Source organism: Leptinotarsa decemlineata, unplaced genomic scaffold, assembly GCF_025532065.1.
Source record: "Leptinotarsa decemlineata unplaced genomic scaffold, Ldec_3_MD MMD2_tig00026282_RagTag_RagTag, whole genome shotgun sequence".
NCBI classification, from domain to species: domain Eukaryota; kingdom Metazoa; phylum Arthropoda; class Insecta; order Coleoptera; family Chrysomelidae; genus Leptinotarsa; species Leptinotarsa decemlineata.
The window spans coordinates 19,075,974-19,089,944 of record NW_027412668.1 but is presented as its reverse complement, the minus strand read 5'-3'; the positions used below and the strand labels follow the sequence as shown (position 1 = coordinate 19,089,944).

Sequence of the window (13,971 nt, the reverse complement as noted above, 5' to 3'; positions counted from 1 at the left end):
GAAAAACAACTATTATAAACAGAAACTGTGGGAAAATAACAGTAATTATAAAAAAACATGGGAGATAATCAACGAAGCAACAAATACAACACCTAAATATGAAATACTAAATTAGGTCACTATAAAAAACAACGGAACAGATATTACAAATAATGAAGACAAAGCAAACATTTTTAACAACCATTTCACAACAATAGGCGAAAAAATGGCCAAAGAAATATAAAATAATTATTTACTACCACGAAATAGAGAAACTAACTCAACAGCGATCTATGTACTTAGCTCCAGCCACCCAAAACGAGGTTACCCTTGTCATTTCCAACCTAAAAAATAATTGTTCACCAGGACCCGATGGCATCACTTTGAAAGTCATCAAAAACACTCACAAGTGCCTCTCACTCATCTCATTAACCTCGCACTCAATAAAAGTACCCTACCTAAACAATGGAAAGAATCGATCATCACCCCAATCTACAAATCAGGCAAACGTTCCGTACTGACGAATTATCTGGATAGAAACTGTGTGATTATGGAAAAACAATTTGGCTTTAGGAGAAACCGAGGCACAGAAATGCAGTACTAGAGCTCACGAATGATGTAATGAAGAATTTAGATCTTTCAAAAAAATGTTTAGTTGTCTTCCTCGATTTAGCCATAGCTTTCGACACTGTTTCGCACCATATACTGATTAACAAGTTATCAGACAACGGAATACGAGGTTCAGTGCTAGATTTATTTACCAGTTACCTAAATGGAAGGACTCAAAGAGTAAAAATAGAAAATGTATTAAGCAAACCCTCAATAGTTACCACAGGTGTTCCTCAGGGTACAGTACTGGATCCATTACTTTTTCTCATTTATATTAACGACATTTGCAAAATAAAAAATCTCCAAGGGAAAATAATGGCAGATGACACCGCCATTATCTTCACACACGATGAGTGGTCAGAGTTGTATCGCACTGCTGAATATGAATTCATTAAAATACAAAAATGGCTAAACACGAACTTACTGACATTAAATTAAAACTAAATTCGTTACTTTTTCACTTACAGAACCGGATCAACCCAGACTTGATTATTTATTCTTGCATAATGAATGCTGCTTAGAAAGGAATGAAAACTGTAAGTGTCCAAAAATAGCGAAAGTCTCAAAAATCAAATATCTAGGAGTATTACTGGACAAGCACATGAGGTGGAATGATCACATTAAAGACCTTGTCAGCAGAGTAAGAAAACTTATTCACAAATTCTACACTCTCAGAGATATTTTAAGTAGAAAAGTTCTACTTGTAGTTTACAATTCAATAATAGAATCAGTATTGCGATACTATAGCACAGCATGGGGGGCGCATTTACTAGCGTTATAAACAAAACTAAGATTATTCAAAACACCATTCTCAAAATCATATACAAGGAAGATAGACGATTCTCCACATCAGAATTGTATCGACTAACAAACCTTTTAAATATTCGCAATTTATATATCCTACAAACCTTGATCTGGAGATTTAAACAAAAACCTCAACAATATGCTCACCAATCTAGAGCCACAAGATATACCACTGATCTCAAACTGAAAGTTCCTAGATTCAGCAAAACTCACACTCAAAGAAATATCCTTTATTTTGGCCCTAAAATATACAACAGCCTCCCAAACGAACTGAAAGAATGTAAAAATCTTCATAAATTCAAAGCAGACTCAAAAGCATATGCTCTTCAACATAGCCATCTTCAAAATACTTTTTTTATCTAACACTGTATGATTATATTTCTTCCCCCCACAACTCTATCAACAACAACAAAAAATTGCATATCTATGTTCACACTATTATTAATGGGATGAGAGTGTTGGTAATACTGCGGCACAAGCCATTATGGTTTAGGAAGAGGCACTAGCACAAATCATCTCATTATTCATGCATATATTTGTATTGTATTTGTATTTGTATCGTCGTTATTATTATATTAACTATCAATACAAATTGTGGTATAACTATTGATAAATTCGAAAGGGCTTTTTCTTCCAGTTTGTGTCTGAAAGTTACTTCTTTGCATGAAGTGGGTGCCCCACGATTTGAACGATCGATAGAAATGGTCACGTTTCGAGGTCTGTTCGTCTTCGTTTTTGCGCAACCAAAACAATCTTATTTTGTATCGGATCGTCACGTGTTGTTACCCTCTACGACAACTGGAGACGTTCAGGACACCGATGAGTACCCAGGCACTTCCTAAAGGCGAAATCTCAAAAGAAACCATCACAGCAGAGTTCTGTTGTGGAAAAATCGACGAAATGCATCAAAAATGTGTTAGCCACAGAAGAGGTCCGATATTGCTCCATGACAACGCCGGTTCGCACGTTTCACAAATCACTGTCCGAAAACTAAACAAATTGAGCGCCAAAGTTCTGCCTCACCCATCATACTTCCCAGACCTCTCGCCAACCGACTACCATCTTTTCAAGTACTTCGATAACTTCCTCACCGGTAGAACCTTCGCAAACAATCGCAGTACTGTAGTCACTTAATGATTTTGATGTTAGTATAAATGAAACTTATCTTTAAACTGTTCAAGAGGTAAAAAGTCTGGGAGTTCTCCTGGATACCAATCTCAGATTTGAAAGACACGTGAATATACTCTTACAACGTGCATATTTCATGTTGAGGATTATATACGGTCAAAGACATTTCTTTTCATTGAAGTTGAGAACAATATTATGTGAGGCAACATTCCTTTCAAATTTCAATTGTGCAGATGTGCTTTTTGGTCCATGTTTAACTAGTCAATATAGATCAAAACTTCAAAAAGTTCTAAATTCTTGCTTGAGGTTGATCTATGGCAAAAGGAGACGTCAAAGAATTCCACACAAATTTAAAACTGTTGGCTGATTGAATATGGGTAATAGAAGAGTTTTTCATTCTGCAATACTCTTCCATAAAGTCATACTGACAAAAACCTCAACATATCTGCATTGAAAAATTACTCATCGGACAGATGTCCACAACCTCAACGTTAGAAATAAAGGTTTATTAACACCTCCTGAACTTTTCAGGCGCAATTATAATAATATTCCTGAAATAATCAAAAAGAGTGGGCTTCAGCGATTTCAAATTAGATTTAAGAAATATTTATTTGAAACTCAGTGATCTTTTTATTATTTCCCTTATTATACCATACCTTAATTACAGTAGAACGGATTATTTTATAATAATGCTCTTACAACACCGCAGCGACTTTTTGAGGTTAAGTGGAAGAGCAATTAAACGATTTATTGTTATAAAAATTGAACTTCGCCTTTTGTTTCCAACTTATTCATATTTTTGTCCATACTGTTCATTAACTGTTGAACCTTATTACTTGAAAACATTTATTATTATTATTATTATTATTAAATCAGTACTAGGCAAAAACGGCCTTCGTCGACTTCAATAAATCCCGGGCATTCATTTCTGTTCGATCCGTCAACACAGCCGGGTGTGGGATTATGTACTCACTGATCTTTTTCCAAACCAGTTCACGACTAATATCAATATAAAATCATCAATTTTTTCAGAAGAGAATTGATATTATCTCTTTCAAAACTGATTCACTATTATTATTTCCAAACTCAAGAATTCGTTGAATCATATAAATTTCAAACCTACTAAACTCGCTTCGCTCGAACGATACTAATCCCTTCTGAACTGCACATGCTGCACTTCCTTTTACATCAAACTTTATATCTGCATTCGATCAAAGTTTCAATAATGGCCCCACATGAAAAACAAGACGAAAGAGATTTGGCCAACTTCCTTTAATATGCATTAAGGTAGGCCTTTGAGCAGAAAAAAACAAAAGGAAGGAACAATTTTAAGGTTTCCTCGATATCGTCTTACAAAATCACGACTCTCCCTGTCTCGAAATTCTCATGAAATTCAACCCTTTCTTGTGAAAGACGTTAAAAATTACATTGTGCTGATGATATCAGTTGTAAACTTTAATGATATTCAAGGATATCATTTGAATATGCATAAGTTTTCTTCAAAAATCGACTCAGATTGAACACAAACACGAAAGACATCATTTCACAGAATTTGACAAACCAATAACGAATATTAATAAATTGAAGTGAGTCTCGAGATATAATACTATGTGGAGACGAATGCTTCAATTTATTCAGTTAGTTTGTAGTTAGGAGGAAATTGAAAAAATCCTCTGACTATTATCAAGATATCATTTGTCAACTATAAACAATAAAACGATTGAACTGAATAATAACGATTGGGAAATAATGGTGATGAGTTGACAACTATTTGACGATTGGTTTCATGAGGAAGAACTGAAAATAATAGTCGAACTATGTCTGTTAACCAGAATATCCTTTCTCTCATGTAATCAGGTAGGTAGTTAGGTAGGTCCAAAGTGAGTGTACTAATTCGAATCTTCAGTATAATCCGCGAGGGTTTATTGTGGCTCACACCTATTCAAACCGGCCAAATAATATCAGCTTCTTAACGAAACCGATTACCTAATTTGGTGAGTAATCAGGTCAGATGGCAAGGGTGAAACTGCTAAACTCTTAAAACCTTATACCTGCAGCAGGCACAAAATATGTGCTCTGTTTTAACCAAACAGAGATAAAAAGCATTGTCTCCCGACAGTCCAAGTCTCTGTAGGTATAGTAGGTTTCACGGGTTATAGTATTGGCTAACCGATTATAATAAAACCAATCAGACCCTCAAGTTGTAAAACCCGAATCAAATGAAAGAAAGAGAATCACAATATTACACTACGCAATGGGATCAAACCAGGTAATTTATTGCAGTTGATACTACATCATACCACGCGATGGGATTAAACCAGGTAGTTTATTGCAGTTGATTAGCCAGTACCATTTAGAGTGATACATACATGATGATTCTGAGCACAGTGACTTTCAAAAAAGTCCTGTTGGACAATACAAACACTGCTGTAACCTGGCCATGGGCCTATCTGGGTAGATTTTTTTGAAGTCTGAAACTCTTCATGGAGTTCAATTATTCAGTGTTTGTTTGACAAAGCATAAACCGTTGCAAATGACAGGTTTTAGTCTGATGAAGGCCTTATAGCGCTATTCTTGCAAGGAAATCATTAGCATCATTACCTTCCGGGCCAGAAATCCAGACCAGAGACAATTTGTTGTTCTTCCTATTGAGTAGAGTCTGATAAAACATAGTTATTTGATTTATAGTGTTACTATTTCTATTCGGGTTAGAATGCCGTCTTAGCTTGGAACTTCATCCGAACGTTTCGCCAGCACGAGTGGCTGGCTTCTTCAGAGGTTTATTTATCTTGATGATTCATCGATGATTGGTGATTTCCAGTTCGTAGGTGGTATTTATGTTAACTCAGGTAGTCCGCCTCTCTTGTTGATGGGTTGCTATTGACCGAAGTGTTATTACCTGTAGATTACGTAACATTACATTGTGCTGTTGCCACTTAAGCATCTTTTAGCACGGGATGCCAAATCCGGTTGAGCGTTACCGCCTACTCTTTTTTGTTATAGTTTTCCGTATGTTTATGGATTTCTACGGCTTCCCGTACAAGCCGACTGTGCTATCCATGATCGAGATCAAGTAGTTTCACATCTTCAAACAGTGTCGTGTGATCTCCTTCACTAAGTGCGTGTTCCGCTACTGACCTAATCTACAGTTTCTCCGATGTTCATTCCCTTGTACCCATGGATCTTCTGGTGGTACCGATATAAACTTTTCTGCAGGTGCTTTGTTTACGAAATACCACCGCAGCTGATATGGGACCTCTTTTGTCTTTCGCAGATCTCAGGCTTTGATGTATTTTCCTGGTGGGCTCGAACACTGTTTTTCCGGATCTGTCTGTAACCCTAGGGATATATGGTAGAAATGTACGTTCAACCGTTTTTTTGACCTATTTTGACTTGTGGAAGTCTTTAGTTTCATGGCCTTATTGTTTTTGGTTACACTGTCTCCATTCGATCCTAAAGCCACTTGAAGATGATCCAATTCTTCTTGTAGGTGTTCCGGTTCACATATTCTACGGGCACGTTCCATCAGGGTGTTGATGATACCCTGATTTTGATTTCAATAGTGGTTCGAAACTGAATGCAGATATCTGTCCGTATGTGTGGCTTTGAAAAACTTGAACTCAGATGGGGAGATCACCATTCTACCAGCTGATAAGGGAATTAGCACGGTGCTGTTGAATACAAAAGAATACATCGGAAAAATTGAAGAACTTCTCGACCCGTCAAGCTACTGCGAGCTAAAAAGAGACCTACTACAATCAAGGTTGCGGGAATACAAACCGTCTCATAAAATCATCGTCATTCTCGGAAACCACTCAGAAGACTATTCTGAGTGGTTTTCGCCAAGGCTCTGCGGTCTTCCGAAAACACACAAAAAAGAAGTTCCGTTGAGACCCATAGTGAGTGTACCGGGTTCGTATTACTTGTCAAAACACCTAGCATCGCTCCTCCAGCCTTATGTTGAAAAACAACCTTGTACGTCTAGTATTCGACAGACTTTGTGGGAAAAATTAAGAATAAAACCTTGGAGCCAAGATATATTCGGCCAATAGCAACACATCAACAAGAGAGGCGGAGTACCTGAGTCAGCATAAATACAACCTACGAACTAGAAATCACCAGTCATCGGTGAATCATAAAGATGAATAAACCTCTGAAGAAGTCAGCCACTCGTGCTGGCGAAACGTTAGGATGCAATTCCAAACTACGACGTTCCTCAAACCTGAATGAAGATAGTAACACTGAAAATCTCGGCCGCGAACTCCTTAACCAATTTATTTGATTCATTCGAACGAAAAACACAATTTCAGCTATTTTTGAGCTAACAGCTAATCAATTTGAAGTAGAGGATAAAAAAAAGCTCAAATTGAAGAAATGTTTCTGAAATCTTTCGTGGTTTATGAAATTATATTCTGCACCTAATGTATTTCGATCTTGCGTGTATAAGATCTTGCGGTAGTATAAAAAAATAATAAATTTCTGTCTGACCTGGTGATTCTTGCTTATAAGAATTCAGTGAACTTTCTGTACTTTGGGATGACCGAACACCCTGCTTTTTGAAGACCGGGTCCCGCAAATGTGAAAGAGGTGAAGGTTCCAGAAATGGTCTCTGTCCTAAACCTATCGCCCTATACGAAGGATGTTGCCCACCTACAACAAATAAAATAAATACAAGTAGACTTTGAATATAATATCAATCTATTGGTTTCAAACATACGTAGGTTGAAGCTTCCGATTGTGAATAGTACATTGAAGTGAACAGTGAAACAGAAGGAGTGGATTCAAAAATAAGATTTCGTTGAATGAAACCTACGGCTCAGGTAATTCATACACTCAGAAATTCACTATGATATCGTGATTGGTGATGCAAGAATAAAGAATAGTTTGGGTGTCCAGTCTTTTTAGTGTTTCTTTAAATTTTATTTTGGTCACAATAAAAATTTCATAACGATCAATATCCATTACTGTGTAGATGTCACTATTGAAAGTATTCAACTTCTGAGATGGAGCAACTCAAAATATCTGAATGAATTTTCAACTCATTCAGTCACATAGATTTCACGTTCAAAGTTTCTGATTCGCTCTGATTCATTTGGTCTTTGAATTCAAATAGTTTCTGCGTTTGATTTCTTTTTTATATAGTACCGTCTCAAACAACTCTCTTATGATAAATCGCCCGGAACTGAAAAAAACCAACGAAAATATTTGAAACTTATCTCACACAAGTCTAACTATTAGGTTTTTTCAAAGTTTTGACCGTTTTTATAAGTCTACTTTGAACTGTAATATATATCAGTCAATACTCATTCAATTTAATTGAAATGTGCGCTACTGCTAACGTAACACAAGTCGATCAATTCCGCCACCATCAAAATTATGTGCATGGGATTCGATGAAGTCGACGGTTGAAAAGTTATCAAAGTACTTGAAAAGCTGGTAGTCGATCAGTATCAATTAGTGTGTACCATGACACAGCAAAATAATTATTTATTCCGATATGAAGATGAATGATACTGGGGTTTAATCCCAACACTAAACGTGTATTTTTTACACCTCGACTTCGTCTTAAAAATGGTTTGGTGTTGGGATTGAACTTCAGACAGGCTTGTCTGGCTATCAGTACCACACCGTCAGCGGCCATGGATATTCTTCTAGATATACCTCCTCTCCACGTTTTTCTGGAGCGTGAGGCTAGATGTACTACATATAGACTTGTGCACGTTGCCAATTGCACAAATCAATTTAATGCAGAGTACGACAGACTGAGTCACAGCATTCTGAAAATGACCTCTGATTTTATGCCTCCAACTGTCAGTTACGAACTGCCTTATGAAGTACTTGTAGAGTACGCTCCTGCACTCCGTCAGGTAAAAAAGGCTCTTGGGTCAGAATGTATCGCAGACCAAATATATTGCCAGTCAGTAATGAACGAGCAGCATTAAACAGTTTAACCTAACCCTAACCCTAAACACAATAGTACTGTTCCCAAGTAGAAACGACTGGATCCTCCAGGAGAAGGAAATATGAAGAGCAGATAGTTGTTGGTTCACAGTGTAGGTGTTTTCAGTCGCAGACCCAGGACAGAGATATCAACCTGCCTAGGAACCTATGCGACTGTATTTCAAGGGGAAATTTACGCTATTGAACTGTGTGCGGAGAGATTGGAAGAATCCAACCACATACACAAGTCAATAAATATATCATCAGACAGTCAAGCGGCGTTGAAAGCTCTTGGCTCCTACTGAGCAACGTCTAAGTTGGTAGCAAATTGCCAAAAACCACTCTCATCGATAGGAAGGCGTAACAGATTGTCTCTGGTCCCGATTCCTGGCCATACTGGTCTGAAAGGCAATTAGGCTGCTGACTCCTTTGCAAAGAAGGGTGCTGAAAGCAGCTTCATCGGACCAGAACTTATCATTGGCATCGCTTTAGGCTTTGCCAAACAAAGATTAAACACCTGGATGGCAAGAAGATTTATGGACTTCTGGCTGAGTCTTCCAGGACTCCAAAGCGTTTATTAACCCTTCGAAGCTTGATACAAAACAGTTGTTGGACTATACAGTAGAAATGAACTATGATGTCTAACAGGTCTTCTTACATGTCACTGTCATTTGAATCATCATATGCAGACTCCGTATAGATCCACCCACTTTGGACCTAACCTAAGTGGATGATTCTTTCATCATCTGCCTCGAGGCACAACAAAAGCTAACGCTCTGAAAAAAAAAGCAGAAGAGACCATCATTATGAAAAATCTTTCGAAAGCTATGAAACTTTTCAATAAAAAAATCATCGAGTCAGTAGAAAAATGTACCAGTTACCAGATGAACATGACATAATAGGTTTCAAATTTCGAAGTAATTAAGAAATTAAGAAGATAACCGCAAAATGATACAGTTAGTCAACTACAAGACCGAAAGATATAATTACTTTAGAATATCAATGTTGCAGAGCAATAGAAAAATAATTATCAGAAACAAGGAAGCGTTGAAACAATTTGGGATATGTTTCAAGTCACCAGAATTGTTGTTTGTTAATCCAAAATTTACTCTAACAAATGCATCGGTTATTACTTTGTCCATTGGTTCTTCAGTTTTTAGAAAATCCTGTTCCTTATGTAACCAGCTTTCAGAACTACTATTTTAGTAATAACTTTTGGTTACTCCTGGTATATCCACTCAAATACAAAACCAATAGTATTCGTTTCAAATTTCAGCAGAACATTCAGAAGAAACAAAGTATTTGCTTGGTGGTGATTGCAAAATCATATAAGTAGATTAATAATTCTGCAAAAAAAATGTACGCATTGAAAAACTTCGATTTAAGTGTTTTGATTTTGATTTAAACTACGATACTATAGATATCGAAACACTACTGCATGGTATACAATATAGACATCCGACAATTTCGTACGGTATGTTGTAAATGTGGTATTTACAAGAACATTAAACAATCGTTTTTCTATAAATCACGTTCAGTACATACCCTTCATGAATGTTATGGTTTTGAGCTATAAATAAATAATTGTATAATTCAGTTTTGATAAAATGATGAATTTTCATTATTACTCGGACATAAATAATATATTTTCAATGCAATAACACTTTGTGGAAAATATCGGTTATATATTTATACGGAATTTTGATACATTGAAATGACCAATGCATTTCACAAACAGATCACCAAATGAATTGTCCGCAGTTAATGATGTATTGCATTTGTAGTGACAATTTGAATTTTGATTTTGGAGATAAGGATTTTCAATTCATTTGTATTTCAAAATTAGAGTAATGTGTATTGGCTTGCAAACTTGGGGCGATCACTGCAAGCCATTTTTATTCTGAGGTTTTGAGATTTCAACTCTAGTATACAGCGTGACCCAAGGTCGATGGAAGGTTAGACGTTTCTGGAAAACGTAACGCTAATTTTTTTTGAAAATTTCACATCTTACATTTTCGTTTTTGTTCTATCGGTCTAGAATATTTTCAGCATTGCGGTGTTGTCACTTCCATCAAAGAGTCCTAGCAACTTTATTTTCCTCACTAACACATTTTAGGAATTGCTCTTTTATTATAATACTTTTTGTTATGAATGTCCTATATGTATCTCTATCGGTTTTCGATATAAAACATAATGACTCAATTACTCTCTTCAAATCGTATTTTTACAACCGTAAGCAGTTCGTCCAACTCAATGGCCTCGAGTCTGTCAAATGTGTAGCCACATCTGGTGTACCACAAGGATCAAACCTAGGACCCTTACTGTTCATTAATGATATCGGAGCTGAGATTGATGTCAATATCCTTTTTTACGCAGATGACTTGAAACTCTATCAAAATATAATATGTGTTCTAGTGATTGTAAACGTCTCGCCCTGAATTTAAATCGAGTTGGTACATGGTGTCGAAAGAATAATCTATCTCTCAAGATATCCAAATGTGGTGTAATGTCTTACTCACTGAAAACGAATTTGACATTTCACAACTACGTTATAAACAATCAAGTTCTGGAGCGTCCTGACACACTCACTGATCTAGGTGTTACTTTTGAATCATTCCTCTCTTTCAATAAACATATTGACACTACCCTGACAGATCGCATGAATGGATTCTTAGTTAGAAATGCAAAAGACTTCGAAAAAGCTTCAACATTGAAATTACTTTATATCACTTTTTTTTTATCTAGGCTGGAATATGCATATATTATGTGGAGTCCCTACTATCAGGTTCATATAAATCAACTAGAAGCCCTACAGAGGCGCTTCCTAAAATATATGTCTTTTAAACTTGAAAACACTTATCCTATTGTAGGAATACCCTATTATGAATTGCTTGAAACTCACAATTTTTGTAGTCTCGAGGTGAGGCGTAAATATTATTCATTTCTTTTTTTATCCAAGGTCATAAACAATATCAATATCTGCTCTCAATTGTTACATATTTTGAATTTTTGGGTTCCTAGACGGTCATCTAGGAATAGATCATCTTTTATCTCAACACTCCGCGAACAAATATAATGAAAATGTGCGATACTTCTAATTCTGTTAGTCGTGTCCTAGTTATATTCAACTGCCCGATTATACAAATTAAAAGGCATTTCTTAGCTAACTGACAGTTCTGTTTTAAATTTTTTTTATATAGATTCACAAATTATATTATGTAAGTACATATTTGTAAATGCCACTGTTTCTTCCTATTCTGTAATTCTTCATCCTGTGATGGTTAATCCTGTAGAATAATGTATGAAATAAATAAATAAATAATTTGTGCTGAATATGGTACAAAACATAGCCCTAATTAATTGAACTTAAGTACATCAGTACTCTCAATTCATGAATAGTTAATATTCTGATGAACGTTTGGACAAACTAGAAATATTCAATTGATATCAAGAAATTGACTACATATCATAGAGGGAATGCTAAAATTACTATTATGTCCATTATGCATTGGAGTTAATTTTTTTCAAATGAAATCTTCTGTATGTTACTCGATAAATTGAAAGATGATCAAAAATGCTTCAAGGTGATATATCATGTCCCTATACCTAAAACATAAAGTTTTCATAATGAAGTCACTTTTTCTGAAAACATCATTTTTTTAAGAATTTGGTTTTGAGTAACAGTAGAAATATCAAGCTTATAACAATTTAGTCACTTTTATAAGTAATTTACAAATAATTATCGACGGTGTTTCAAAACATCTTCCAAAATTAATACATATATCGAATATTCAAACGAAGTTCTTATACATGAAGGAACTGATCAAATCATTGTCAAAACTTGCATAAAATTCAACCGAATGTATCCTAAATGACCACCAATGAACGAGGGGAAGTTTGTAGGGTTACAAAATCATTTCTTCAACTATGGCTCAAACTTTGCATGCAACAACTGTACCAAAAGTTAGGCATTTCTAGGTAGAAAGTAAAATTTTGTGGGCTTTAACATGTGAAAGTAGAGAAAATAACAGAATTAGGATAATTAAAAATAACAACATTGTAAAAAAACATCACATTTTTACAATGAATGATGGAAATGTTGTCTATTAAATCCTAAACATTTTAAAATGTTCTTTTGTACGCGATTTGTAGTTGCTTTACAATTTCGTGCTTTACAATTTCAATACACTGCACTATTCGCCATCGCAGTTTGGTAGGCACTGGAGTATTGTACACCCATTCTTTTGAAACACCCCTTGAAAAAGTCAAGTGGCGTGAGATCAGGTGATCTCGGTGGCCAATTTCACAGCCCTAAACGCCTTAACCAACGATTATCAAACATTTCGTGAGGTTTCCTGGATGGAATGAGCTGGCGCTCTGTCCAGTTGACATCACGCTTTCCTATATTTCTTCAAGGCGAATTTTCGAGGAAATCAGTTACAGTCATCCTTAATATTTGGAGATATCTGTCCGCATTTAATGAGTCTTCATAAATATAAAAGTTAATTTTATTGTTCTTCAAAATACAGAAAACATTCAGATGCATTTTTTCTTGAAAACGCATTTCTTTTCTCACATGGTGGATTATGATCAGCCAAAAAATATTTTATTCCTTTCATTAAAAATGTCGTTCCTCGTAAATTTTGATTTCGACCAAAATTTCCGATCTTCCTGTATATGTGTTAAAAGGGATTCGCAAAAATGCACTCTACGTTTGAAGTCTTCCACTTTGACAGCTTGAACTTTGTCAAAATTCACACAGATGCATTTCGTGATTTTTCAATTCTTTGAATTGAAAAGCATGGGATACATTCAAATCTTTTTCTGCAAGTTTTGACAATGATATGATCACCTGGTTCATGTGTAGTAAATAATTTTATGAGAAGTTTGTTTGAATAATCGATATTCGCGTTCATTTTGGAAGACATTTTGAAAAACCATCGATAACTATTTGTAAATTACTTATAAAAGTAACCAAACTGTTATAAGCTTCACAATTCCACTGCTATCTAAAACCAAATTCTTAAAAAAATTATGTTTCTAAAAGAATATTACGAATACTCGAATATTTCGAGTTTGTCTATCATCTATCATCAAAATATAGAATATGTTTATGAATTGAGAGTACTGATGTACTTAAGTTCAATCAGCACAAATTATTTTTTACCTCGAAAACCGATAAAGATAGGTATAGGACATTATCAACAAAAAAGTATTATAATGAAAGAGCAATTTCAAAAATGTATCGATATACGAGGTATTCTATTCAAAAAAGGAAGTAACTAGTTGTCTTTGTCACTAAAATCACTCTCTATCTCGTCGAACCAACCCAAAACATTTTCTTCAAAGTCTGAGCCGTCTGACAGATCGACTGAAAAGAACTGTCATCGACCACAAATAGTACAAATAGTACAAATAGAATCGTTTCCGATTAGTTAATTTAGAATGAGTTTCAATTAAACTGTTTGATCCATTTCCATAAGGAGGTTTCCTTGATATTCACTGATTTCT

The 13,971-nt window shown here is 35.3% G+C and overlaps 1 protein-coding gene across 3 annotated transcripts in view; it reads right to left on the bottom strand.

Annotated features, from left to right (window-relative positions):
- Positions 1-13,971, bottom strand: part of LOC111512431 (uncharacterized) — a 177,889-nt gene that overhangs the window by 94,033 nt on the left and 69,885 nt on the right. For 2 of the 3 annotated variants that reach the window (XM_074179970.1, XM_074179969.1), the window contains exon 4: positions 7,009-7,170. The exons of the other annotated variant lie outside the window; for it this stretch is intronic. In XM_074179970.1, coding sequence (XP_074036071.1) covers positions 7,009-7,170 — 162 coding nt within the window. The remainder of the gene's footprint in view (positions 1-7,008; positions 7,171-13,971) is intronic. 3 annotated transcript variants of the gene reach the window in all.